The sequence below is a fragment of the Melanostigma gelatinosum genome, assembly GCF_949748355.1.
Source record: "Melanostigma gelatinosum genome assembly, chromosome: 14".
Lineage (NCBI taxonomy): Eukaryota > Metazoa > Chordata > Actinopteri > Perciformes > Zoarcidae > Melanostigma > Melanostigma gelatinosum.
In genome coordinates this window covers 16,768,833-16,796,355 of record NC_136647.1, presented here as the reverse complement: position 1 = coordinate 16,796,355, position 27,523 = coordinate 16,768,833, and the positions used below count along the sequence as shown (strand labels likewise).

The 27,523-nt window shown below is 42.3% G+C and overlaps 4 protein-coding genes across 6 annotated transcripts; 1 reads left to right on the top strand and 3 right to left on the bottom strand.

Annotated features, from left to right (window-relative positions):
• Positions 1 to 1,144: 1,144 nt before the first annotated feature.
• Positions 1,145 to 4,550, top strand: gng3 (guanine nucleotide binding protein (G protein), gamma 3). The gene is made up of 3 exons (XM_079282785.1): positions 1,145 to 1,261; positions 2,078 to 2,177; positions 2,965 to 4,550. The coding sequence occupies exons 2-3, from the start codon at positions 2,079 to 2,081 to the stop codon at positions 3,091 to 3,093; spliced, it is 228 nt and encodes a 75-aa protein (XP_079138911.1). The 5' UTR covers positions 1,145 to 1,261; position 2,078; the 3' UTR covers positions 3,094 to 4,550.
• A 155-nt stretch (positions 4,551 to 4,705) lies between these two features.
• Positions 4,706 to 8,903, bottom strand: banf1 (barrier to autointegration nuclear assembly factor 1). Its single transcript, XM_079282878.1, has 3 exons — positions 8,826 to 8,903; positions 7,415 to 7,579; positions 4,706 to 6,690 (listed from the first exon to the last, which is right to left on the bottom strand). Exons 2-3 carry the CDS (start codon positions 7,538 to 7,540, stop codon positions 6,544 to 6,546), a joined length of 273 nt encoding a protein of 90 aa, XP_079139004.1. The 5' UTR covers positions 7,541 to 7,579; positions 8,826 to 8,903; the 3' UTR covers positions 4,706 to 6,543.
• A 1,152-nt stretch (positions 8,904 to 10,055) lies between these two features.
• prdx5 (peroxiredoxin 5) lies at positions 10,056 to 12,557 on the bottom strand. Its single transcript, XM_079282882.1, has 6 exons — positions 12,349 to 12,557; positions 11,313 to 11,447; positions 11,086 to 11,217; positions 10,959 to 10,997; positions 10,796 to 10,860; positions 10,056 to 10,419 (listed from the first exon to the last, which is right to left on the bottom strand). Exons 1-6 carry the CDS (start codon positions 12,442 to 12,444, stop codon positions 10,314 to 10,316), a joined length of 573 nt encoding a protein of 190 aa, XP_079139008.1. The 5' UTR covers positions 12,445 to 12,557; the 3' UTR covers positions 10,056 to 10,313.
• A 923-nt stretch (positions 12,558 to 13,480) lies between these two features.
• On the bottom strand, positions 13,481 to 27,082 carry esrra (estrogen-related receptor alpha). Of its 3 annotated transcripts, none has more exons than XM_079283658.1 (8): positions 26,876 to 27,082; positions 25,135 to 25,237; positions 20,987 to 21,382; positions 20,325 to 20,441; positions 20,115 to 20,228; positions 18,801 to 18,968; positions 17,556 to 17,825; positions 13,481 to 16,244 (listed from the first exon to the last, which is right to left on the bottom strand). In XM_079283658.1, the coding sequence occupies exons 3-8, from the start codon at positions 21,375 to 21,377 to the stop codon at positions 15,991 to 15,993; spliced, it is 1,314 nt and encodes a 437-aa protein (XP_079139784.1). In that variant the 5' UTR covers positions 21,378 to 21,382; positions 25,135 to 25,237; positions 26,876 to 27,082; the 3' UTR covers positions 13,481 to 15,990. The 3 variants fall into 3 exon arrangements, with proteins under 3 accessions (XP_079139784.1, XP_079139786.1, XP_079139785.1); XM_079283660.1 differs by having other exon boundaries at positions 20,999 to 21,382; XM_079283659.1 differs by lacking the exons at positions 25,135 to 25,237; positions 26,876 to 27,082 and adding an exon at positions 24,133 to 24,237.
• Positions 27,083 to 27,523: the final 441 nt, after the last annotated feature.

Here is a 27,523-nt window from a genome sequence, read left to right as displayed (position 1 = left end):
TCGTCGTGATTTTAATAAACTCTTCTTGTTACATTACTATAACTGTATTTATATAAGATGATGTTACATTCCTCAAAATGAAAATGAAGCTTTGATTTGCTTGATTTTTAAAAAGTTTGTAAAATGTTCCCAATAAAACCCACCACTAAATACAAAGCTACAAGTGTACGACGGCAAGCACTAAGGTCAAACAAGCAAGAACGAGAAACTGCCTCCTCGCTCTCAGAGATAGTACAAGATAGAGAGAGGTCACCATCAAAAACACAAGCAAGGGACATGCTCTTAGCGCCATTAACCGAAACGCTAGCCTAGCAAAGATGGCGTCTTACAGTTTTCGAAACTTCAGTTGCTGGAGTATCCTCTGAATCTCCACGATCTAGATAGATATCACAATAAGTGTGATGTACTTTTGTAAAAACAATCTCTATTTAACAGTTACACACATACAAATGATTTTCATTCACTCAAATAGCGTTACGACCTAGACAGAGTTGTTGTGGCGTAATGATCATGCAGCTCTCTCCTCTACAGGGTCTTTGGTCTGAGAGCGCCATAAGAGATGCTGACGAAAATACATCGCCTCTGCTTTTCCCTCAAAGACAATTCATTTTCTTTGTGTTATTAAAGCATTCAAGAAATCAGGTATTCTTCTCAGCTGTAGGCTATCGCATACACAGTGAATACCCGCAAGATTTTCACAGTTTTGACAGTGATGTAAACCACTAAACCAGACTGCAGCAGTCCCCATAGCAACAGAGGAGAGGGAGGGCATCACAAAAGGCAGAGAGACACATAATGAGTCAGGCCACTTGAGTTCACATCCCAAGCTTTATATCATATTTTAGCACTAAAATCAAAACCACACACCACACAGACCATCCTATTCCCTCTGAGAGATTGACACTTGAGAGATATCAGTTGGCGGCAATTTCCTCTGCACAGATATGGTACGATCCACCCTCACAATAAAACTCTTACTAATGGTTTCCCCCCTCCCTCTGTCTGGCAGGTACCACTTACTGCCGAGGGGGGTGAATCTATCCATCCACCACAAACCTAGTGCTCATTGTGGATGGATTGCAGTGCAGTGGGCTGTATAGAGCAGGGTACCATCCAGGCTGTTGTCAGTGAGGGGTGGGGTCCGGCTACACTGATACCACCAAACGTAAGCTTACAGAGGGTCACAGAGAGGCAGAAAAAGGGAGGAAAAAGAGAGAGAGAAGAGGGGGGAAGATTGCACCTGAAGAGGACTACAATACGGGTAAGGAGAAAAGGGGGTGGATGGAGATGGAAGGAAAAAAAGACAATGGAGAAAGGTCCAGAATGGTTCAAATAGATTCGCTCCTTTGCTGCTCTGCTTTCCCCCTCCTGTTGACAATCCATCCTACCTGATTCCTTTTTCATCTGTGTCATTTGCACATTTATTCATAATTTCATAAATGTCATGGCTGCAGTGCTTATTTCATTCTACATTTGATGTGTGGTTAGTGGGAGAATCTGTTGGCCATGGTGAATAAATCTGACCATTTGGCCCAGCTAACATGTTTCTTTTGCATTTGATAGAATGTACTATATGCTTTTGTTGCACTATAAGATGAAACGGTGTATCAGATGTGCCAATTTTACGAGACAATGTTGACCGATATTTATTCTATTCTATTGCTGGGGACTGACTTGTTTCATGCTATCTTGCTTGCTCTGCAGCCGAGGCTGCCAAGATATATAAACATCAATGAATATCATATACATCATTGAGTATAGCTTTTATTATATGACGTAGTATTGTACGTTGTATTTACTTCAAAGATCTTAGTTATCACATAGAGTGTACTTAATTTGATCAACCACCTACATTCATAATGAAAAGCTAACTTTGCAACCAATAACCCTCTGTGTGTGAATCGGAAATATTATAGTCAAAGTGACAAATAGTATTTAGGATATATGGATCAATCATTCCTGGAGAAGCAGGGCTAGAGGAGAACTATTTATTCCAACACTTCAACAAACAAATGCAAAGATTTTACAGAAGGTATTTCCATCCATGATGCTCAACTGTTGCTGTGTTTGTGGCCAGGATGAAAGGAGACACCCCAGTGAACAGCGGCATGAGTGTCGGCCAAGCCAGGAAGCTGGTGGAGCAGCTGAAGATAGAGGCTAGTTTTTGCAGGATAAAGGTAAGAAAAAAGCGTCAGATTCAGATATGAAAAATAGGAACGATGAAGCATCTTTTGCAGTGAGGGAGACGTGCTTCCTTCTCTTTACTCCAAGACTTTGCGAAACCCAGTACATGTTTAGCAATTAACATGGACCTTTAAAACTTCTAGATGTACTGTAAATGTATAAAGCAAAACTAGAGTCTTTCTTCGTAAACTTCTATTTTCTAAAAAACTGCTAAATTTCTAAGTAAATGTAATTAGTTGTGTACTGATGCCCATATTTTCCACTCAAACTCTACTGTTGTTGATTCTGTATTGTTTCATTGCCTATGTTTGTGCTCATGCTGGATTGTGTTCTCTGCTGTACTGTGATACCTTTGTAACTGCAAACAATATTTCACTCACTCATCCTGTTTAGTATGATTTATAGTAGTATAACCATTTGCATTTTCTAGTCCACATCAGAAAATTCTCAACTTCTTGCAGCTTTGGTAGAGAAACGTTTGATACAATTCATTTGAGTTTCTGAGCCGTCAATGAAAGACACCACAACATTCAGACCACGGCTTTAAAGCCAAGACTGTACAATGATGTGGTGAGGGCTTGTAAATGGTGTCATTACTTTAAGATATTATTACGACTACACACTGTATGACCCGGAATAAAGTGTTTATATCGTCTGTAGTTAAATGAACAAAGCAGAAGGTAAAAAAAGAAAATCATTCTACAAATATACTGTATTAACAAAAATAATGATGTATTCATGTTCATAACCCGTCCTGAGTCTGAGCATCCTCATCTGCAGGTATCAAAGGCAGCCGCCGACCTGATGGCGTACTGCGACGCACACTCCTGTGACGACCCGCTCATCACCCCCGTGCCCACCTCAGAGAACCCTTACAGGGAGAAGAAATTCTTCTGCGCTCTTCTTTGAGACCAATCAGGGATTGTTGTGATTGACAGTACAACTGTACAGTATGTACATGTATGTACAGTGTGTACAAGTACTTCTGATATGAATAAGACATCAATGTACTATAGTAACCTTGCATAAAAGCTGCCGATGTACAGTACACATAATCAACAACAAAATGTCTCAAACGAAATTCTTTAACTGCTGACGCCCGTCTCAATGTTAGAGGAGAAGAAGAAAAGAAAACTGCAATCAGTAAAGAGTCAGAGTTATCATTATGAAAAACAAGACTGGAAGTATTCGGAAAATAAACGTAAGAAACAGCTATCATCTGTTAAATGTTCAACACATTTCATGCTCATTGGTATTACAGGTAACTGCCAAAAAGAAGACCGTGTGGGCATCGAGTGTCTTAATGGGAACAGACTCGTGTGGATTCTGCAGCATTAGACTCGTTTAACTGGGAGGCTACATTGCCACACTCGGCCTTTGGATTGTGGTGGTGCTACATGTCTCAGATGCTGCTCTGATAGGTCAGGGTGGTCAGCTCTCCTCATAGAAACTGTCTACACATTTGAGATCTGGCAAGGGAGGAAAAAAAAAAAAGAAGACAAGCCTATAGGTGGTGAAGTACTTCCCGTGTGGTGGTTACTTGTAGGCGGAGGTAATAACACTCTTCTTCAGATTAGACGTGCTTTACTTACAGGCGGCGGTCTTCATTCTCTCTCTCTCTCAACAGCTGCATTTGTCCTTCAGAGCGACGTCCCATCTGTCGTCAACATGTTTTGTATTCCTCATCCACTTTCCTGCTTTGGCCGTTTAGGACAACAGCTGTTTATGACCCGAGTATGATCATCGATTCAATGTAGTTCGAGGTTTTACTAAGATTTTTGCATTTTGCTCATTTCTATGCTGTTGCTGTAGCGTGGGTGTGTATGTGTACGCATAGGTGCTACTGTGAAAAGTAGGCAACGATTCTGAGCATCTGATCACTGTCAAATCAAGGTTTTATAGTTCAAATCCACCCCCGCCCCAAAAAAAATCAACATTCCAGGGGTTAAGGACATTTAATCCATGCCATTGAAGCAGTCAGATCTTTCATTGACATGAAGTTTCATATTTCTTTGCCGCAGATAAATACAGCAGTTAAAATGTACTTTTAAAGAATGGCGTGCGTCATCGGGTCTGAGGTTCTCCAGAGCAGACGGGTCCTTCAGTCTCACGTCTCTGCTCATTCATGTGAATGACTTTTTCATTTAAAAGGTGTCACTTTGTCTGTGGTTATTCCACCATACAGCACAGGCAATGCTTTAGTTCTGTCCAATCAGATCCACACGAAAATAAATCTCTCATTTGGAGTTCCCTCGGGCGTCTCGTCTCATGAGCGCCGTGGCATCCTCTGCTCTGGACCGGTTAAAAACAATCAACCAATGTGTTGTCAATATCCTGCAAACGTCTAAATTTGGAGTTTTGGTGAAAGAGAGATCATGGAATATCATGTAGTGAAATAAAACCTTCAGTTATCAAAGATTCTCTCTCATTTGTGACTTTATTTGATACAAATTGAATAATTTAAATAAACCTGTCAGAAGAAAAATAAAAACATGTTTCCAAATCTGATGCTTGTCTTTTATATATCTTTAATGACGAGAGCAATATAAAAACAGAAGAGTTTACAGTCAAATAGAAACACATCACCGAGAGGTGAACAAAAAGCTGCTACACAACGGTTACATCCTCTAACAGCTGGTGCTGTGACAGTCTGGACGTGCACTACTGCAGGTTATAGCTCACCGGACTGAATGGAACGCATATACTGGTGTGTGTTAAGGCATCTCATGTTTAGAGAGATCAGTTATGAAGATCTGACCTAAATCAGGCTTGGTGTGACAAAATACATACTACTTGTGCTTCTTACTCCATTTAAAGCCACCGGACACTGAGACCAGTGGATTCCCTTTGTTTAGATTAGATGAGTTAGTCTCCCTCTTGTTGGGGTTTTGATTTGAAAGAGAAATGAGGTCTTATGTTCTTCTGAAGCGTTAAATACATTCTAACATACACTCCAGCATATTGACGACGTAGCTTCTTAACTGTTAACGGACAAACAGGGTGCCGATTGATTGACTGAATCGTGGTCATTTCTTTTGATTTGGATGGCTGTCATATGATTCTGAACACACACACACACACACACACACACACTTTACCCTCCGGCAGGTACTAAGTGCTTTAGCGGTATCCCCCGTCTTAGTAGACATATACCACAGCCGGCTCCTCAGCAATAGACTGACACGTTTTTGACAGTGTTTGAGTTTGTTGCATCTCCATCTTTATTTATATACTTTTCCATTAGGTTCAAACAAGCTCTGAGCAGACCATAGTCTGGCCATGCTGCTTCTTCATATGCAGGATCAAATGTTAAAAGTTTGTGTAATAAAATAAAAAAAGTACATCTTTGCTTAGACCAGTGACACATAGGTTGAGAGGTTTAGCTTCCGTTTGTCACATATTCTGCAAGTTACTTCAAACAGACAATCCACCTCTTCAAGAAATCATTTAAACATTGTTGGTGATGCTGAACTGTGTTACGATAAACTATTTAAAACAAGACAGCTTACAACTTTCCAATGGCTTTAAAAACAGGCAATCGGGGCACGAAGCGCAAGAGTTGAAGGTGAGTAAGAACATTAGTCTGGATTCTTCTGGTAAATCACTACTTCACACAGAAAGACAAGTGTGTGCTCAACTGAAACACATGAGAACAAAGTAGCCATGTTTGGCTTAAGACATTGAAATTCCCAGTACATGACCAACAATGGATGAACCACACATTTAAAATTCAACCTTTAACAGAAAGTACATGCAGTATTTCAATGCTCTCGGACAAATTGAACACCATACACATGAGCAGCTTTCCCCCAAAAAACGCAAACAGGACAGTTTCAGCCTGAAGCGCCTCTGAACCCAGCGTTACATATAGTGTCCCTGTGTCACAGTCCTAATGGGCATGCTGGCTCAGTGGCACGACTTACTGGTCGACATAAATGGACAGGAGCCACCATTATTGTTGTTAGTTACACCCGTGCTTTTACTATAAAATGTTTAAAAGACTGCCATAAGAAGATCTACCGACGGTGAGGAGGTGACAGAGATAGAATTGTCCCGCTGTTGTGATTCTCCAGCCAACTTTATAACAAGGTCAATTTGAGGAAAGAGTGAGTCAGTATTAGTCTAGACCCACTAATGATAGACCATGAGAAGGGCATGTGTGAAATCTGTTTTGGGGGGGGGGGGGGGTCAAAGGATTTCAGAAATACACTGAAAATTTGAAGAAGTTCAAAAATAAATAAACTGAACCTCGTTTGTGTGAAGAGTGTCAGTTCATATATGCGGTGTAGCTGAATTGAATCAAGATCACTGAAGAGGTAATGTACAGTTTTCAGAAGTAGAAAACAATGGCCGAATGCTTTATAAGAAGGCATCACACCATTCTTTAAGGCAGCCATAGCAGTCACCTTGTTGTTTCACATTTGCTCTGCAAGTGTCCTTCAGCCAATCCCGGAAAAGCTCCTCGTCTTTCTTGAGCACAAGAAACTGCCCGAGGACGACGTACGCCTGCGAAAGGGAGAGATGAACACACAACAGAGAACCTAATCAAGACGGGAATGCATACGTCACAGGGTTTTCCCACATTGACGGCCCTGTTTGTCAAGAAGCCAATGCTGGATCGCAACTTGAAAAATAGTTACATTGTTATGTAGAGAAGGGATGGCTGACAATAGATCTTAAGCAGGTCTATTCACACACAAAATCAGTCACAAATGTCTAAATGATACCTACACAGGTCTGTGGTAGCCTACTGGATAACAGGAAAAAATAAAAGAAGAATTAGGATACTTTTACCCCACCTTATAGAATTCAGTGCAAGCTTCATCATTTGCTGTATTTATTTTAAGATGAAGCCATTTCCCTGAGAACGCTGAAGAGCTTGTTCATCAAGTTCAGCTTGATTTGAGTTCAACCTATCAGCGAGTTTGATAACCTGTCTAGTGTGTTAACACAACCATACTCAAACACACCGCAACAGCTGCTTTTAGACAACAATTTCATGTTGCAGGACCTTGAATTCTCGTGTTACTTTGATAGAGAAGGGCTATTATAGCAGATCTGAAAATAATGACTGAACTAATATGACCGAATTTCATAATCTGCTGCATTTCTTGTTTACATTCATTGTTTTTCTGAACTGAATTCAAGACCCAAATACAGTTACTGTGAGAATACCATGTTGCCGCACCGATAACCACATAAAAAGGCAAAGAAATCAGATCTGCATTACCTTATCAAAACCCCTCTCCTCCAGTCTTCCGCCAAGGGCGTCTCCGATGCCTGCAAGAGCCCCCACAGGCTTCTCCCCCATGGGCTCGGCCACAAAGTCTTTATGTTTTTGGGATGTCGACGACATGACTGCTTTGTAGGCGGCCAAAGATCACAAACTACTTAACTGAAACACAAAAGAGAGGGAGTATAAAAATCATGCTTCAGAGAGAATGCAACCCCATAAAGTACATTTTTTCCCCATCGTCTTTTTCTACGGGGATCAGCTTTAAGTATAAAGTATCTCTATATACATCAAATTAACAGTGTAGTAGTTGTAGAGATAGATAGATAGATAGATAGATAGATAGATAGATAGATAGATAGATAGATAGATAGATAGATAGATAGATAGATAGATAGATAGATAGATAGATAGATAGATAGATAGATAGATAGATAGATAGATAGATAGATAGATAGATAGATACAACTACTACCACCAACAACCCACAGGCATCAGCAGACACTTGATATCTTCCCTGGTGGAAGGTCTTTCCTGAAGCAAACTTCCATTTAGTGTAACTGCCTTGTGTCACGATAATACTGGGTAACGCTCCTAATTTTAAATAAGATTAAACTGGGCAATGAGTCCTGGTGCTCACCCAATAAACGAATTTGAATGAAGGGGGCGTGTTTGTGCTAAAAATAGTGTTATGTTTCTGCTAAAGTCATTACTTTCACCACCATTGACTGCACTGTATCCTGTAACATTATACCTTTTGTGCACTGACTTGAGAGGCTAACCTGGTGTAAAATACAGTATGACGAATGTTAGATCGCTGATGGACATATTCCAATCAATTGAAAGTTGGTGGAAGCTAGGACATAGCTGGCAATAAAACCCGTTGTTTTGACAAAACCACCCGACAACCGCAAACGTGCGAGCTGCAGAATGAATTACTATTTGGGTCAATATTTAAATAATGTGAATGTTTGCATGGTATATACATACGCCTTTCACGCACGTGTTTACACACATTGTTAGGGCAACAATGCGGGTCAGGGTACACCCACCGTTGATTTGCGCGCGCACTACATTTCAGTGCTAACAACTGTAGCACAACGAGCTAACGTTCACTGGACTCAAAGTGCGCTATCGTTTATTATCCCACGAGTCACAGCAGCTTGTTACCAGGGGGTGTCGTCTATTTTTTAAACGTGATAATCCCCAGCAAATCGTTGTTGGTTAAGTTAGCACTGTGACGCGTGAGAGTAGCGTAGTTAGCTCAGAATTGAGGCACCTTCAAATTCATTGCACAGTAGCCATTTATAATAACTCTTAACTGTCGTCGTATGGTGCTACGTTTTGTTTACAGCATGTTTCAGCTAATGACAGCAACGTGTAATGTGGCGGAGTATTATTAACTTACCAATTATTGCCCCGTCCTGGCTAAGTATTTGCGCAGTTGGCTGGAGAGTCGTGTGGTTTCTGTTTCCGTCAGGCACCGGCGACCACAATGCAATTCGCCCGTTTCTTGCCTATTTACGTTACTGTGGTTCCCTGATTGTTGACTTACAGGATAAACAGAGCAGTGTGCTTTGTCACTTCTCAACAAGGCAGCAACTTCTGATCATATACAAGTAGCTTACCATCGATACAGCCTTATATCATGATGAATGTTCCCTGCGATACAGGTAAACAACTTATATTGGGTCATTAAAATAACTTTGAAAATTGTATTATATCATAACAGCAGCTACCTAATAGTGAGTAACCTACTTTATCCATTTATGAGGCTCTATATCTATATCATGGTATCATTACACACCCCAATTTTGTATAGAGGTGTGAAAATTGAAAAAGAATAAAACTTCTAAGGGGCTTACTCTTCATATACCTCTCCCAGCCACAGACAAATCAATATCCATATAAATCAGTGACATTCAGATAAATACAAGCATCTCAATTCTTAAAATTACAACAAACACAACATCAAAGACTGGTTATAAGAGCCAGACGTGTATATATTAGTTAATTGGAATTTCGGGCTTATTAACCATTTCATTTCTGAATTATGCTCATTGTGCAGGAACTAAAGATATGTAACATATTGAAAAGCATTTATGTTAATGATTGACACTCCCTTTTTTCGTGATGTAATGACATCATGACGGCAACCGGTGCAAAACCGAAGAGCTACATTAGGCACAAGAGCATATAGTCTTTCTACCACGTGACAGAGTATATTATTTGTGTCTTTATTTAACGCTTTGCTGCGTAAGATAAAAGGAAAAGAGTTGAAAGATCTCCTGTCATTCGCGTAAGAAAATGAAGTCACCGTGTCTGCAGCTCATTTGCAGCTTAATAATGAACAACACAGACGGAACGCCGCTACACTGGTGATTCTCCTTCTAAAGAGATGTATCAAATTTGAAAATGAGTCAAAAAGGATTTCAGTATACGTGACGCCACCGCAAAGTCCTTGTTATGTGGTGAAGATGATGCATACATTTCTGTCAATAATTATAGCAGTGTGCTTCAACAATCTGATGTTGCATGGGTGTGTAGGATGCACATGTAGCATTTTGTCCTCATTCATCATAAGAAGAACACAGCTCTGGGACATTCTGATAACACACACCAAATAACCTTCACTATGAACAACAGAAGAAAAACATGATTATTGCTTTTAGGGGGAATTTCTTTTGCTCACAGGGATCAGTATACAGAGGAGGAACGCAGTTCTTTTGGATTGCCATTCATGTCATAGTTGTGCGCATTAATAACAGTCATGTGACTTTTGCATCTCTCTTTGGGAAAAGAAGAAAGATTGAACAGGGTGGTACTGGGCTTTGTTAATGCAACTTTTACAGTGATCCTGTGTTTGCAGTTGCGGTTTAATGAGCTCCAAATAAGCCTACAGCACAGACAGAACATTGGAAGCTAGGCTGCAGGTCAGTCCAGTGCCGTCAGGCTCCACATTGATCTTCTTCACAACGCCATCTTCCACCAGCATAGCATATCTGAAACACAAGATCAAGGATTTGTAGCTATGTACCTCAAATGTACCAGTAAAAGCCAGACACTGACTACAATGCACAAATGATAAAATAAAAGAAATGAAAGATTGTTTTTTCTCAGTATTATTCTAGAAATACTGTTATGTTAGCATTGGCCTCTGGTTCAAGCTCCATTTCAGAATTTACATGTAGACTTCCAAACTCAGACACTCAAATACAATTGTGTACAGTTAATATTGTGCACTATGACAGTAAATAGGGAGTTATTTCTGAGACGTCATGAGTTTATATTGGCACTAATTGGAGAACATTTGTTTGTTTTTAAAGAGATGTGATCAATCGGATACTGAAAAACTGAAATTGGCAAAAGGATCAATACCTCTTGGATCGCTTGTTTCCAAGTGCCTGCACAATCTGATCACTGTCAAGTAGCAGGTCAACGGCCTAAGAGGCAGAAAGAAAAAGACAGATGAGTACTCAGTCGAATGAATGCATGCATGCATACATACATACACATACATACATACGACATTTAGTTTTACCTTTGTAAAAGCTCCAGTAGAATCAGCCAGCATTCGAACCTGCAGAAGAGAGTAGCAGTAAGCTGACAGCTCAGTTGTGTGCCATGAGCTATGATTTCTAAAATGCACCAAAAATGACATTCCATACCTTGCCCTCTGTCCCATGCTCCTTTCCCCAGGCAGCCATGACAAATGCATCGTTGACAGAAATGCAAGCGACCTCCTGAACACCTTTACTCTTCAACTCCTCAGCCTGCTGCACAAAACCTGGGAGGTGAGTCTGAAAGAGACACGACAAATACAACGTCAGCTGATTGCAAAGCTGATGGTGCACAGCAAGACACAGCGAACAAGAGACGACAGCGTGGTCTCAACCTTGGAACAACCAGGGGTAAAAGCTCCAGGTACAGCAAAGAGGACTCCCTTCTTCCCCTTGAAGAGCTGATCCATGGCCACCTTACTTCCTGGATCGCCCTCCTGGACCTCCACCGCGGGGAGCTTGTCACCAACCTGTTGGGGATGAAGTACACATGAATGCAAGAAAGTAGATCCATATTGTGAAATTATACAAATGTAATGAAAGATATGAGCATGGGGGTTTAGCAAATGGAGTAAATAATCTGAACAGGATAGAAATTGTAATCGTAATAGGCGCACACTTGCACACTTGTTGCCACTAGAGGGCGACAAAACACCGGAAATATAGATGCATGGGTTTCGTTAAAATGGCCGAAAACCTTAACTCAAATTAACCGACTAATAAGCGACACTTTAACACAGTTTTCAACGATATTTCATTAATTTATATTACTCTAACGATGCCCTTGAATGCATTTAATTTAAACAATATTTGTACGGTCACAATATTTGCAGCTGTGAAGCTCAGGCACACTATAGCTGTAAATGAACTTCCTCAAGGACTTCAGGAATAAGTGTGCTTTTACATACATTTACTGACGCCAATAAACCTAACCTAATACAACAAATAAACTAACTAAGGCTACGTTAACTCAGTTAATGTTAACTACGCAGGTCTGTATCGGTTTTCGACTGACTCCCGTAATGTATAAATAGGCATTGGAGCAGCCAGACGACAGCAAGAGGTTAGTCATTGATAGTTTGCATAATGCTACGTTCAATGCACCAGCAGGTGTTGATGAATAGGCTGCTGGTACAGTACCCAGAGGACAGACACGGTTTAGAGTCACCAAACAAACAAATGATAGCTCCCCTGGCTCATTATTGTGATGGCTACGGGTTTCAGAGAGACAGCTAGCATGGTGAGCTACAGGGAAGAAGGCGACGCAGAGTTTAGTTTAGTTAATTCCACGAAAATAAATAAAACGACCTCTGTCTTTAAACCTTATGTGGCGCACACGGCTAACGTTAGCTCAACGCACGCAACTCTCACCTGAATCGGCATTTTGACAGTAGGAGACGTGTGTAGCAGTTTCACGCGCTGGAGAACACGGGTGCTTTTGATGATGGTGCTCGTGATTGAAAGCATTGTGGCTTGGCTCGCTCTTTCGGCCGCTGGCGTGATGTCCTGTGCTGCGTTTACGGTCTCAGACGTGCCTCAGCCTGTCACTGTGACTTACCTCACCGTTACTGTGAGTTTGGCTGTTTTGGACTTAACCTAGCTTCCAGATCTGGGCCTGCTAAATCTTTATTTACTGCGCCACTGAGCTGTGGAAGTGCTTATTATAAAAAGTAGAAATATCATATCATCTAAAAATAATCCATTGTGAGTAAAAGTCTGAATTCAAAATGCTGCCTCAGTAAAAGAGCACATTTCGATTGGTTTGTTAAAGTGGAGCCAATTTAAGGTACTTTGTTTACTAGGTTAGATTAGCAGTGTAGTACTGCATCGTGTCATATGAATGTAGGTGTATCATGTATTTTTTATGTAAAAAGTAACTTCTGAGCCATTGCAATACTTCAGCTCAAGCACACTCTTTAACAATCCTACACACTCAGACATGACATGTTAATGCAGCCGCAAAGGTTAAAGCAAAGGCAAACTGTTTCCAATGGCAGTCTGTTCAATCATGGAATCAAATACTACCATCCAATGGATTATTTTTATTCTCCAGTATTCGTTTATCATGCTCAGGAGCTGCATATCTGAAGTCTGTCCAGTGTTTTGGGTACAATCTTTGAAGGACTGTCCCTCATCATCAGTTCAGAGTGTGTGCAAATGGTCAAAATTCATCAAGTCATGAAGTTGACAGTTTCAACAGCAGTCCTCATCTAATGCACACAAACACGCATCCATAAACATACACAGGGAGAGATGAGACCAATGATATGTGGTGGTGGTGTGTCCTTTTATTACACAACACAAAGCACCTACAATAATCCACTCCCCGTTGCGTCAGACAGTGGATGATCTCACTTTTTTCACAGTGATTGTTATGTGGACATGTTTAGACAAGGACATCAAACTGGTTTATCTAAAGGAAAAGAAAAAGAAGATCTACACACGGAAATTCACAGCCAATATCACACGCAAAAACAAAGCAGTGTCAACAAACAACAGTAAATTGAGTAAAAAATAGAATTTAATCATTTAAATAGTCTTTCAAAATACAAACATTGATTTGAACTTCTAAATAATATAACGTTTAGTAGCTATTCTGCATTATAACTGGCATTGTTACATGTACACTGTGGCTATACAAGGAAATGTGTGAGGTTTGGTAATTTATCGTATTGCTCATTTATATTAATGCGCACATATTTATTAAAACTACAAATGACCGTATCATTTTGACAGTGACACTGCAGATGACCCCCGCCTTCCCTCCGAAACCCGCCGTACCTAAAACATGTTTGCACGCTGATGAAAAAGCTTCCGTTGTGTAAATGGCCGAGTCAATATGAAGAAACGTTAACAGCTCTACTTCGACCCAGGCATCTATATTTATTTGTTTGCAAGAAAACAGGAACATGTAAGCTGTAAAGCATGAATAATGAGCCATACACCGTATGAAAACAAAGAAATGAATTATCTCAGGTGTTTTTTTAACAACTGCAAAGACGCCCAATGAACCCAATGCTCCAATTGAAGTTGACAAATCAAAAGATCAAGAATTACATTTGTCTCCACAGTTATTTGGCCGTCCGGCGTGCTCTGCCTCCTGAGGTAGCCCTCTGTAGCCTCACCAAGCCGCTAGATCTATAGAGCCAGGTAAAATTGATCCCTAAAATGACAATCAGATTCAGTAAAAACACAACTGCTTACATTAAAAAAAGAAAATTGTATTGATATTATCCTGAATGGAAAGCTTCATTTCAATACCAAACCCACAACAGTGTCACAATGTGAATAAAATACCCTTAAATCCTAGAAAGGAAAATATATGAAAAAGCAAGTTTCAAGTCTTTAAATTCCAGAGCACTGTAAGCTGCACAGATATAATTATAATGGGGAATTTGTATCACATTTGCTGGCGTCATCGTCTTCCACTATAAATTGCATGATTCTGTTTATTTGAATGGAACTGTACATGGCTGAACGATTAACGGGCCTTTGGCCGCTAAATATTCAATCTGACTTTGACATCAGATACTGCAGCCTTGCATTGCATGTGAAGCTTACTATCATGATCATTTCTATTGTACGTTTTTCAAACCTGCGGGACTTTCTGCATGTTTTCAGACAAGGTTTTCAACATCCAAAAATGGAAGATGTTGCATATTTTGCATTTGTTGTTGTCCTGAGCCCATAACGGACACTTGCAAGTTTCATTTCAACAGATGCACATATACAAAGGAGGGATCTCTCATTGAAACGATTGAGATCTTTTATGCAACGCTCCTCACGACTGCGGAAAATGCAGCGAAATCTCACCAATGGCCTATCAATCGTATGGATTAGTGTTGTAGCCCACGAATCAAATAGGTCAGACGATTCTTTTTGAACAGCACACAGCTGCTGAAGTCAAAAACAGTGGTTAGATCTAGTGGAGGACTGTATAAAAAAAAAAAAAAAAAGCATGATGAGGCATATGCATTTCTTTTCGGACCACTACTGTTGCTCGCGCTTTATTGTCAGAGTTGCGTTCTTCCCTGATCTCAGTGTGGCTCATTGGTTTCGGCTGCACACGGACGCACACGCTTGCTTGCTTGCATGGAAGCCAGTTGTTTGAGTGCCAACAGGACTTCCGTCCAACACTGAATATATTACCTTCCAAGTCTTCTACAGTCTTCATATGCACTTCTCCTGGACTACAAATCAACTGCACCACCGCTTATAAAGAATCCTGCACCAACTACGTACATCAGTGGTTCTCAACTCCCAATATTTAACCCCAAAAGTGCTTCTTCTTTTTTCTTCTCTTGCTAGTGTTTTAAATCTACTCACCTGGCATCCCAGACCCAAACCACTCCCTCTGCTAGCAGCGGGAGTTTCAGTAATCAGCACTTGGGGTTCTGAGAGTGGAGAACTACAGATATACACACACACACACACACACATAACTAGATGTCTCACCCTTTTATCCACATTTCAAATGTGACAGACAACAATCGAGTCGTTATATTGCTTTTAACATATTGCAAGTAATTCCTATGAATTTGCGGCACACTAATCTATAGTAAATACAAGCACTCCATGTGCGTGTTAATCTGTCTCCCCCCCCCCCCCCCGGGTACGTATGTCAGTCTGTTCTCGGGTACCTAAATGGTGTTCTTCAGTGGTTATGCAACTGCACATCAATGCTGTGATGGAACTCACCATGAAAATGTTTGAAACCGAGAAGTATTCTGCCGTTGGTGTTAAATGTCGTCGCTCTTGGAGCCTTTTACGGAAGTCTTTCTGCAAATAACCGATGCCCACTTTGGGACATGAATGCATGATCTTTTTTATTTTCTCATATTATTTTCCTGTCTTCATGATGCCTATGCGAAAAGGGGGGAAAAAAGGACCATTTCCCCCCACTATGAATTCTCTAATAAAATTGTTCATTTCTCACAAACCACTCATCCAGTCTTGAAGACTAGATCTCCATTGGGTCTTTCTCTGCGTCCTGTGTACTGCTGGCTTTCTGCTCTAGGGAGAGTCCATCATGGCTTCCAGCATCTCCAGGAATAGTTTGTGCATGGGTACGCCACCGCGGGTCTTGATGCTGTAGAAGGTGGTAAGAGCACGACCAGCAGTCTGTCGGAGGAGAGGCAATGTTAAAAGGAGGCGTCCTGCCCGCTGGGACTCGTCCGGGTGCCGCTGACATTCCAGCTCCAGCAGGGCCTGGTGGAGGAGGTCCCGCAGCTTCTGCACAGCCTCCGTGTCCTCGATGTAAACAGAGTCTAACAGAACAGCAGGGAGCACACGGTAAGGCAGTGCGTAGGGCGTTTACATTCGCCACAGAAAGAAAGAGTGTGTTGCCCAGTGACTTACCACAAATACAAACTAATGGGAGCCTTTTATTTACAACACAAACAGTGCATGTGTAGTGCAAGCAGGACATGCTACAGGATCTTCTGTTGACAGTAATCTTGAGTCAATCTATCAGGGACATAAAGGTGGAACTAGTGACCTTACAACAACGATTGCACACATTTCTGCTCTATCCTGTGTGTTCCTGCTTTGGCACATCTGCCTGCTAAAGGCTAAAAACTTTCTTATTTGTCATTTTAAAAACCTTCACTGCACTACCACTGGCTATGCGAGAGTGTTCTCATGTTGTCATGGGCCTTTGGCTGCTGACATGCACGTGATCCCATCAAGCTAAACATCTGAACGACATACATTGTCTTCACCTCTTCCTGCTGATCTGCTGCTTCAGTTTCTACCACTGACACACTTAGCAGTTCGATGAGGACTGATCACTGATGAGGAAGCAGCTACTTACATATGGAAGGACATACAATCCCACAACTGTAGACAACGCTAATACAAGGACTCGTGTTGCACCAATCAAATAGTGGGTTTAAAGCTGCCACTATGATTAAGACAGGAAAGTGCGTGTACAGCAGTCATCAGTTTATTCGGGACACATAGCTAAAACTAATTTAACTATTTTTTGGTTCATTGTTCGTTTTGATGGCTGTGGTTTGTGGTGCTGTTGAACTGCACTGCGTTATGCTGAGATGACATCAATGAGGGTACTCTGAATATTAGCAACAATTCTCTGTGTAACATAATACAATTTAGCAGCACCACAAACTGCAGGTGATAAAGTTTAATGAACACCTCTCTAAAACAGCTTCAGCTGAACCTGAACAATAAAACCTTCATGACGACAATTAGTTTGAGCTATAAACTGCCTAATGATGTACCTAATAAACTGGAAACTGAGTGGACTTTTTCATATACGTTATTAATATTCCACTTAGTCAGGTGCAAGGTTTCCCAAGAAACGTGTTAGCGGAGGTGGCGAGCACTGAGCCTTAACAAGTACGATTCAATTTCAGAAAAATGTAATAATCTCCTCTGACGTGAATTTCAGGCAAGGTGACTCCACTATGAGAGGCTGCAGGACCCCCTTATATGATCAATCATACAACTAGAAAACACAGTGATATGAAAACCCACAACACAACTAACAGTTCTGCACTCAGAGTCAATGTTGCTTCTTATTTGTCTGCACAGCTGTTCAACAACACAAGTGTACGTACCTGAGTTAGTGAGTGCGATGGCTTTAAGCATGACAAATTCCTCTCGGTCCACGTTTAGTGCCCGGAAGCGGCGAGCAAGTTGACTGATAGCGGCGTTTAGCTCCGTCAGTCCAGCGACACGTGACATCTCCTCATCAAGGACAAAATCCTCTGCGAACACCACCTCGTCCTCGCAGCCGAGCGAGCGGTACGCCACACCCAGCACCAGCACCTCCAGCCACACGGACTGCAGCACAGACATCTGGTCTGCTAGGGACAGCGACAGGAAGCCTGCAGAGAGAGCGAGAGAGAGAGAGAGAGAGAGAGAGAGTTTAAATGTCGACTGACACAGAAGGCACTGGTCCTGTGTCTTTACACCGGCCAAATAATGAGCTGCATGCTGTAGGCAGCTGGAGAACCGACTGTAGTTTGTAATGCAGTCCAGCACTGCGTCGGTTCAGTTGAACTTTCAGCAGACATTTTGTTTTACCGATTAATTTAGTTGCACCTCTCAACTACGCTGTTCAGCCATCAGAATGAGGTTCACACAGGCCCGTTATAAGAGTCAGGATTATCAGCTGTTTTCAAAGACCTCTATGCTGATATTCTTTCTAGCTCTGACTCATAATGTCTTCAATTTAATCTGCAACGTTCAAATCAAATCGGTTCCGCTATCTTCAGGTCCCTCACTTCGTGCATGCAAAGTTTGATTCTCTCTCGGGCCCCCTCCAGAATCCTTCTGGGAGGTTCTTTTTCAGCTTTAAGCTTCTAAAGAAGTGGAAACCCTTTGTCTACTATTTTAATGGCTTTCCTGCTCTCCCTCCTGACTGATTGCTTATGTTTCAACACCATATCATCGGCCTGTGGCAGGCCCCCGATTGATATCAGCATATTTAACTCCATGGCTCAATATAAACTGGTTGAAGCAGAAATTTTAATTTGTATCTATTTATTTTCTTTGATATAAATGTATTTCTCATTTATTTGGATTGTATATCATATAATATTTATATGTGTATATACAGTACGTGGATCTATTCTTCTCTCTCTTCTGTAATGCATCTTGATGCAGATGTGCCGGGGTCGGGCGGACGGAAGGATTGATGTGAGAAAGAAAATATGAAAACGAGTGACCTGTCAACCCAGCAGTGTGTTTATCGTTTTTCATTTGAACAAAAAAAAAAGAAGCATATTTCTGCCTGATGAGCATACATCTCTTCTTCTGCTGCCATGCTCTCCCTCCCCTATTTCACACTCTGAGCATACCGGGAATGTGTTTGGCCCAGCCAATGATGACAACCAGCTCCCGGTCAGCCAGGTCACAGAGGGTGGTGAGCGTGCGCTGGGCTGTGTCTGGCTGCAGAGGGTCCGGCATGGCAAATAGCTTCTCTGGCTCTGCCACCAGAAGGTGGGACACAATGATGTTGGAGGAACCTATGTCACAAAGCAGACACAAAACGAGGGATTAATGTGATGCACAGAGAAAAAAAAACAAGTGCAGTGTACATTAATAGACATACAGACACACAAGATCTGCACTCGTGTTTACTAAACTATATACTGCACTATATCATGTGTGTGAGTCAAGAGCTGCAAGTTCGTTCACTAACACTTGTGCAAATTAGCACAGAACAAAAGTAAGTGTTTTCTAAGTGTTGCTTGTATGCGCTGGGCACATAGTGTTTCACCCACCCGACATTTCTCGCATTTTTGGGAGGAACACTCTGAGCTCCTCAAGTAAAAAAAAGTAGAAAATGACTGCCTCATAGTTGTTTCAGCTTACAATCTGTCTAAAATGACATCACTTCATCATTGTATCCTGGTAAACATTTGTGTTGAGTTGTATCAATTAGCTTTCCAATTCCTGAGTAATAAAAACATGTTTTTGAGGTCACTGTGAGCTTTGACCACCAAATTCGAATCAATTAAATTCCTCCAAGTGGACATTAGTGGAAAATTTGAAGAAATTCCCTCAAGGCCTTCCGGTATTGCGTTCACAGGAATGGGACGTGACGGATGGACGGACAACCCCAAAAACATATAATGCCTCGAGCCAAAGCTGTCCGAGGAATGAAAAAGGTTCAACTCTGAACAGATGGTCTCGGTCTCTATTTGGCCGGTGTAAAGACACAGGACCAGTGCCTTCTGTGTTAGTCGACATTTAAACTCTCTCCCTCTCTCTCTCTCTCTCTCTCTCCCCCTCTCTCTCTCTCTCTATCTCTCTCTCTCTCTCTCCCTCTCTCTCTCCCCCTCTCTCTCTCTCTCCCCCTCTCTCTCTCTCTCTCTCTCTCTCTCTCTCTCTCTCTCTCTCTCTCTCTCTCTCTCTCTCTCTCTCTCTCTCTCTCTCTCTCTCTCTCTCTCTCTCTCTCTCAGAAGAGCTCAGCAGGGACGTCCCAACTGAACTGTAGCCGACAACCCCAAGCTTAGATTGGTTTGTGTGTGATTGCCGGGTTGTTAATTATTCTGTTAGCTTCTGTTAGTAGCTACATGCAGCTTGCCAGCACGCAGTCAACAGACAGTTGATTGTTTTACAAATTGTATTCCGCTATGCTGCCGGTTGTAGAACAGAACACGAATGACCTTTTTCACTCTCCTTTGTCAGTGGTAGAGGGGCACTCTGGTATGTTGCGTTCTCCACTTCTGGGCGTCTTTTGTACTTCTGCCTTCCACCTCTGACCCTGTCAAGACGAACTCCTGCATCGGGAAAACACAGAACAAACAGATGACACATTTGAAAAAGACCCGTAACACATAATAGCTCCAGAGCTTCTGCAGACCGTGAGCACTCACCCTCTTTCAGCATGCCTACTTTGAGGCACTTGGTGAAGCGGCATGCTTGACAAGCCTTTCTGCGCCTCTTGGTTATCTCACACTCATTCGATGCCGGACAGCTGTACTCAATGTTACCTTCATGGAAGAACGGAAAAAATGTCAATTTACAGCGAAGAAAATGATTAAATAATCCTGTTTCTCTACAATATGTCTGAGGTCACAAATACAAGTAAGATGTTTTTTTTAAATGAGAGAAACTTTATATCGACTGTGATAAAATAAAAATACATTATCAGTACTGAACTATTTATGGTACCTTAATAGCTTTAACTAGTTTAACTGACAGTGATCTTATGGTTGAAAGCTAAATGAAAGCATTTCCTGGAATACTGGAAAGGAATTTGTGGGCCCTGGTGTGTGGAGGGCCCACAAATAGAATGAATAGCTATGGAGGCAGAAAGGGGCCCTTAGAGAATGCCGACATACAGGGTCCAGAATTTAGTGCTTCGACCCTGGGTGGAGGTTAATAGCAGTGAGTGTCACAGAACAGACCTCACATTTAACATGATTTAAGTGCTGCGAATGTAAAACCTGTCACCTCGTTACAGTACAGAAGGTAAGTCAGAGGAAATCATGAATTATTCATTGCTTGTTCTGTTATGCCAACAGGTAAACCTCACCACGACACACACCTTGGATGGTTCTCTTGAAGAACGCTTTGCAGGCCTCGCATGACGCCACGCCGTAGTGGTACCCAGAGGCCACGTCCCCGCACACTAAACACAGCCTCTTCGGCAACGTGCTCAGGGCGTACTTGCATCGCCCCGCTCCGTTTCCGGTGGAGCCCTCCTCCGCTCCATCGCCGCCCTCGTCTTTGAAGTGGCAACGCAGTGCCGGCGTGTAGAGCGGCGGGGAGTACCGCTTAACGCCGTCTCCTCTGGTTCCTCCGCCTCCACTGTGAGAGGAGTCTGAGGAGGCCCCGCCGGGGCTGATCCGGCCTCCCCCACCTCCCTCTGGACTGCTCGGTTCTGCCTTTATGTAGACGTCGGACCGACGCTCCCTGGAAGACATTCTGTCTACAGGGGGGAATAAACAGCATCGTGAATAAAGGCATAAACATTGTCTTTGAAAATACCTTCATGTCACCTGGTAAAAAGAAATCAGGAATCAGAGGAAACAGAGGAAACAGGCAGCCAAAAGCAAAATGGATACAACCAAGACAACTGAGACTGAAGAGCTGTCATGTAATTATTGCATTATTACAGTTGTAAAACAATTAGACCAACATCTAAAATTATTTACAGTCCAACATACGCTATACTTCCCCCAGTGACTAGTTAACCGAGTCAACCAAGTCACATTAAGATCATGGACCGGATCTTTCTATTATCAGCCTGCTGCCAACATGACGAAAGGCCAGCTTGTTCCTCCTCTTGTTCTTCAGTAGCACTTATTTCCTGTGCTGTCTGCGCCTCTTTTCTTTTTTTTTGCTCAGTTAGGTTTTTGTTTTAAGTCAAGAAAAACACCCTAGATTCACCAAACCAGAACCTTTCAGTCGTCAAACCATCGCCGCGGTGCGAAGTCTTTGTCTTTGACATTTCTAGACATGAAAATACCCAAGGAGACTGGATGAAGGTCGCCATGCTCATAAACAGTGACCGCTCTTCCCTATTCAGACACATAAATTACAGCAGCAAGAGTACTGCGGCAACCTGCCTGCCTGCCAAGGGCATGTCTATAGTCCTCAATTTAAACACAGAGACAGGCACGCTTCACGCTTCACACAGAAGACTCATGAGTCCATGATTAGAGTTCATTTATTGTATATATCAACCGTTAATTCTTCAGCCACTTTCCCATCACCGGTAATCATAAAATCCATTCCAATTCTATTACCTCAATGTCAGGAGTGACAACTCTTGCATTTCGATCGTCTAAATATTTGAATATGCGTGTGAGTAAAGTGACCACCAATCATGATGTACCATGTGTGCACTTACCCCCCTTATGAGGGGAGCAATTTAGTACTTAAACATGTTTCATTGATTCTGAAATTAGCTAATAGAAATGTAGATTACGCTGCTGTTGTTAAATTGGCCCCATCAACAGGGATCAGAAAAAACGGGTGAAAGGGGGGATGAACGACGGGGCATGAATTCTAGCGCGTCTCTGGGCTTCAACTCATCATCGGACACATTAATGCAGAGCCATACTCCAACGATCGGGCTCTTGTTCCAACTTAATAGATCACCGTGCGAGGACGATCTCTGCAGCCTAAATAGCTGTAATCCATTCAAGAACCAAAACGTGACTTTCTCATGTGTACAAACTGGGCAATAGACGGCTATTACCAAAACCATTTGTTCCTTGTTTATCAGTTAGGCTGATAATCCAGTTGCAGCCTGTATATTTTCAAAGTGGTGCAACATTTAAATTGCATTGCTTATTGGTTCAATGCTCCGATCCCTTACCCTGCCCACAACGACAACATTACACGCGGTTGCATGCTCTGTACACACAGGTATGGGTTACCGACATAAAAGTATACGTGTTTGGCATAATTCACAAGACTCTTAGCATTTTCTATACAGTACATACTTTACATATGTACTGTACTGTAGTTTTATTTACATGCACTCTCAAAACATGTTAACTATCATCATGTTTGTGTGTCAAACGATCTGTGTGTTTATGGCCTATAATCAATAAGAGCTCAGTCCAGACCTGGGGTGTATGTTATCTGTCCATGCCAATCTGCTCTGAATATATGTTGTATTACTAATTTATAGACATTTATAAGAACAGGCCTCTACCGACAACTTAGCATTCAGATACACTTCACATCACAGCGTGCATTTAATGAACCTGGCTCTTAGAAAAACAGGATTGTCTGTGCTTTATTGCATAAACAGTCAGTCAGAGCATGTGCGTGAAATGTGATTTGAAGGGGATCAAAGTTTTTTTATATTAGGCATATAAAACTGGGTTAAAGGCCCAATGGGGGGGGGGGGGGGGCAGGAAGGAGACAGGAGTCTCTATTTGCATTGATACTATGGTGCTATGCCAACAACATCTCACAGAGTGTGTGTGCTTTTCATGTACGATGTAATACATCCAGGAACGTATAACTTGGTCCAGATATCAGTCATTGCAATCCAAGTGTGCCCTTTAATCATATTTATTGCTACATCTGATAATCAGGTCCTGCAGTAGCTGACAGTCCTCTCTTTGGAGTTTGCCCCCTCTGGACTCGATTGTAGCTGTAATGTTTGACAAGCAGGCAGAGGGGGTCACTGAAAACTCTGCCCGTTTAAAGTTTAGCTCACTTAGGCTGGGGGAGAGGATCAGCCAATAACATCACCTCTAGTACATGAGCCCACATAATCAATGATGTGATGCGGGTTCGATCGCAGCAGACCAACAAGTACACCTCCACCATGTGCACCACCGCTGCCCAGTTCGGTATCTCCTTTTGGCCAAAAGAGGAACACCGGTCTCGGAACAGAAAATGTCCAAAAGGGAAGCCACAGTAGCGACGTGGTCACTGCTCGTTTTAGTCGAGCAGGATAAACAGTGACTTGTTACCTATTTCACTCAACATATAAACGTGTCGTGTGTACAGTAAACTAGCACACACCAGCATGTTTTGAGTCGCGTTAGCATTAGCTTCGACAACCTCGAACACATAACGTTATATGATAACTGCAGGTTAGCTTAGCCTGTCTAAGCTAGCAGCAGCTAGCGTTAATCCTGGCTGGCCAGACGCTCTCCTGCTGGGGCCTAGGTGTATTTATGTCACTCTAACCCGGGCTAGGCTGCATCTTACCTGATAGCTGTCACTAGTACAGCATTTAGGTCTCTCCGCGGTGTGATATCATGACACAGGGTTGAGAGAAAATCCGTTTCCAGCGCCTGCTAGCTTGTGTTGGCTCTGTGTGTGTGTGCGTGTTGAGATGGGCCGGGCTACAATCGGCTTTCTCTAACAGCTGGCAGATGATAATGGTTGGATATACTGACGCTAGGACACATTAAGGTCAAGGAGCACTCTGGAAACAGGTTGACACTGATATCCTACAGAAGCAGTGTTCATCATGGCTAAACTGCCGACTGAACGAGATGTTAGTAGACAGCCTTGAATGCCATAAAAGAGGATACGAGGTGTTGGGTACGAGTCTTTGTTGTAATCTTGATATAGGCCTATTATACGGTGACTATAAAGGTCAGAAATGAATTCACTATCAGTGTGTTAGCCGTAAATCCAGAGTCTCGACTCACTTTACCTGACAAAATAAAAAATAAAGAGATTCCTCTTGCAAATTAGGAAATTCCAGGCACCTGGCTTTACATTGTGTTATTGACACACATCTTGATTCTGTTGAACAGAAATTGCTGCAGAAAGCTTTTAATTTGTTCCCCAAGCTACATTCATCATCCCCAAAAGAAATACATTTTGGACCCCTCAGACTGATAACTTGTCACATTGATTTATAGGAGTTAGGCAGAGAGCGATCCTCTCTACTTGTCCTTTGTTTGTCCTTTTGGGGTTTGCAGGGCAATCACCCATGCTTTCAATGTGCCCCATGAGTTTCTTCATTGCAACAGAATGATAAGCACTGTGCCATATTTTGGATGTGAAATGGAAACATCATCAAAATCCTTCTCTGATGTTTTTTTGATGCATTTCTCCCTCCACATCCCTCGTATGGCCATGAGAAGACATTGACAGCTAGACGTCCATCAAAGCCTTACAAGAATGAACTTTACAAATAAGACATTATCTTAGATGAACAGCGTAAATGTTTCATTTAAGTTGAGCTGAAAACATTACCTGCTTGCTGAGCTGGAGTCTGAAGCCTATATTTGTATGACTCCCAGTGGTAGCTCAATGAAGTGCTGTTGCTTTGGGTTGAAAGCTGCAGTTATCAGGACACCTGCAAAGCAAGCAAAAGTTGTTTAGTGCCGTAACAGAACAGCAAGCAGCCAAGTCACTCATGTGTTACCAGCAGCCATTTGTCATATTAATGGTCACAACAGAACATTATGTCTAGCCTCAGTTATCAGATTATTAATGGGTCGTAACAGTGCCCACAGTTTGGTTTCCTCTGTGGTAAGTCATGTGTATGCTCGTAACGCTGACTTTTCCTTCCTAAAATACATATTGCACTGTATCTATCCATATTTCTGCAGGCTGCACGAGCACCCTCCCCCTTGCGCTGCATGACACACTCCAAAGGTCACAGTCACAGGAATGCTTGAAGGACAGACGGAGTAAAGCCAACACCTTCTCTCTCGCTCACTAAGTCACAAGCTGAAGTTTGGTGATAACTCTCTGTAAATAATTAAAGTGACCAGTTTTAATGCAAAAACAAAAAAGAAGACACACACAGCAAAAAACATTTGAGTTACTATTTTAAAGTGTAAACATGGCTCTGGCTCTTGACATTTTAAAGACTAGACACCATTGAATGCCAGATTGGAGCACAGAAGGACAGTTTCCTTGAAGCAACTTTCAATTTGAGCAACAAGACTGTAACGTGGGACAACTTCAGTTTTCAACCGGGACATTTCAACGAAGGCGATTCATTTAAGTTGTATGATGTGGATTTCGATTTTTTTTTAAAATTACCATAAAAACAAATCATTACTAATATATTTAATGTTATCTCTGAATAACCGGCACTTTTTTTTGTCATGAATGCAAAATGCAAATGTCACATAAACCTGCCCGTCCTTGGTCTGAAGTGGTTGCAGACCTTTCGCATCATTCCTTACTGAGTGGACATCGTTGGTCTCTGTCGCTGATAATGCATCACACTGACTGCGCGGCCTATAAAACTCAGTTTGAAGGTTTTAAATGCGGCGCGCTGTGGAGACGACGAGAACAGCACCCAGGGGTGACCTTGTCTACTGATCTCGGACCGGTGACAGGTTAATTGCCACAGTGGTTTATGCTTTAAGATCAGTAGCCTCAATCCCGGTCCCGCAGGCTCGGTGCATTGCATAGTTCAGTGTGTTAAGACAGAAAGATGAATAACTCAGTGGGGTTCAAATACAAAAACAAACAGCTGGTGTGTACAGTTGAAGAAGTGCGTGGTGCTATTTGCCTCGTATTTGGACTCGTATTTTAAGTGTTGATCTGCGGTGAGCAAACACAGAATATATCCGCTGCATCTCATTCAACCACGCATTCTTCATTTCCTCAATAAGTCAGCATGCATCCCATTTATTAAGACATTGTGTGAGGGCTTCACTGGCGGGCGGAGCTTTGGCCATCGCATAGAGTTTTACAGCACGTACATGAGAAGTAGTCAGAGGAAGTAGTCAGAGTGTAGTTTACGAGGAGGAGAAGCCTACTGCACAATTATTACATAATGTAGCCGACTAAATGTGTATTCCCCCCCAATAACGTGGCCACGCGAACTCAGCTCTGACAGGCGAATCGTGCATGCACATCAGGCTGCCGCTGAGGCAGCTGACATCTCCGCACAAAGATTAATAATAGCCCGGACCCACTGTGGGCTCCATCTCTGCAGTGTAGGGTAACGTAAGGCAAAAGCTAGGCTACTTACTGGGAAATGCAAAAACATCGCAGGGATGTTGTTGTTTTTTTAAATTTTTAATCTGAAGTCAGTCAAGTCCTTGCGGCTGGTAAATCCACCGTCGGTTTGACCGGTTTAGGCTGTCCAAGCCTCGCAGGGCTCCTCACATCGCATCACTGTGTTGCCGTGTGATATGGCGATAACAACAACCGGCCACGGTCTTGTCCGCCTCTTCTGTTCCGTACACGGGGTGTTGTAAATTCTCGTCTTCGCCTGCAACAGCTGAGGTTGTGGCTGGACGTTGGCACCAACACTTCACGTAGGAACACCGAATGTCCGGTAAGGGATAAAAAGTTTCACAATAAAACTTTGACGACTCGCTTTACATTTTATCTTTACTCGAGACAGACAACGTCCTAAAGCCAAGGCGAGGTCTGAGATTATAGAGTCGGCCTCTATTACCGGAATGTGCAAAATGCCCCACAAACATAATGGTAGTATGACTAAAATTAACAAAAATCACGGTTTTATTTGAACAAGCTCAAACTAAGTTACTTCCGGTTCTTTCTTGGCTTCTTCCTTCTTCTCTCCAGCTTGACGCAGCTCAGTGACGTAGCCTCTATCCCGTGTCTTTTCTCCTCCCTCTGCCCAGTTTGCGTCCGCTGTGTCTCCGTTACG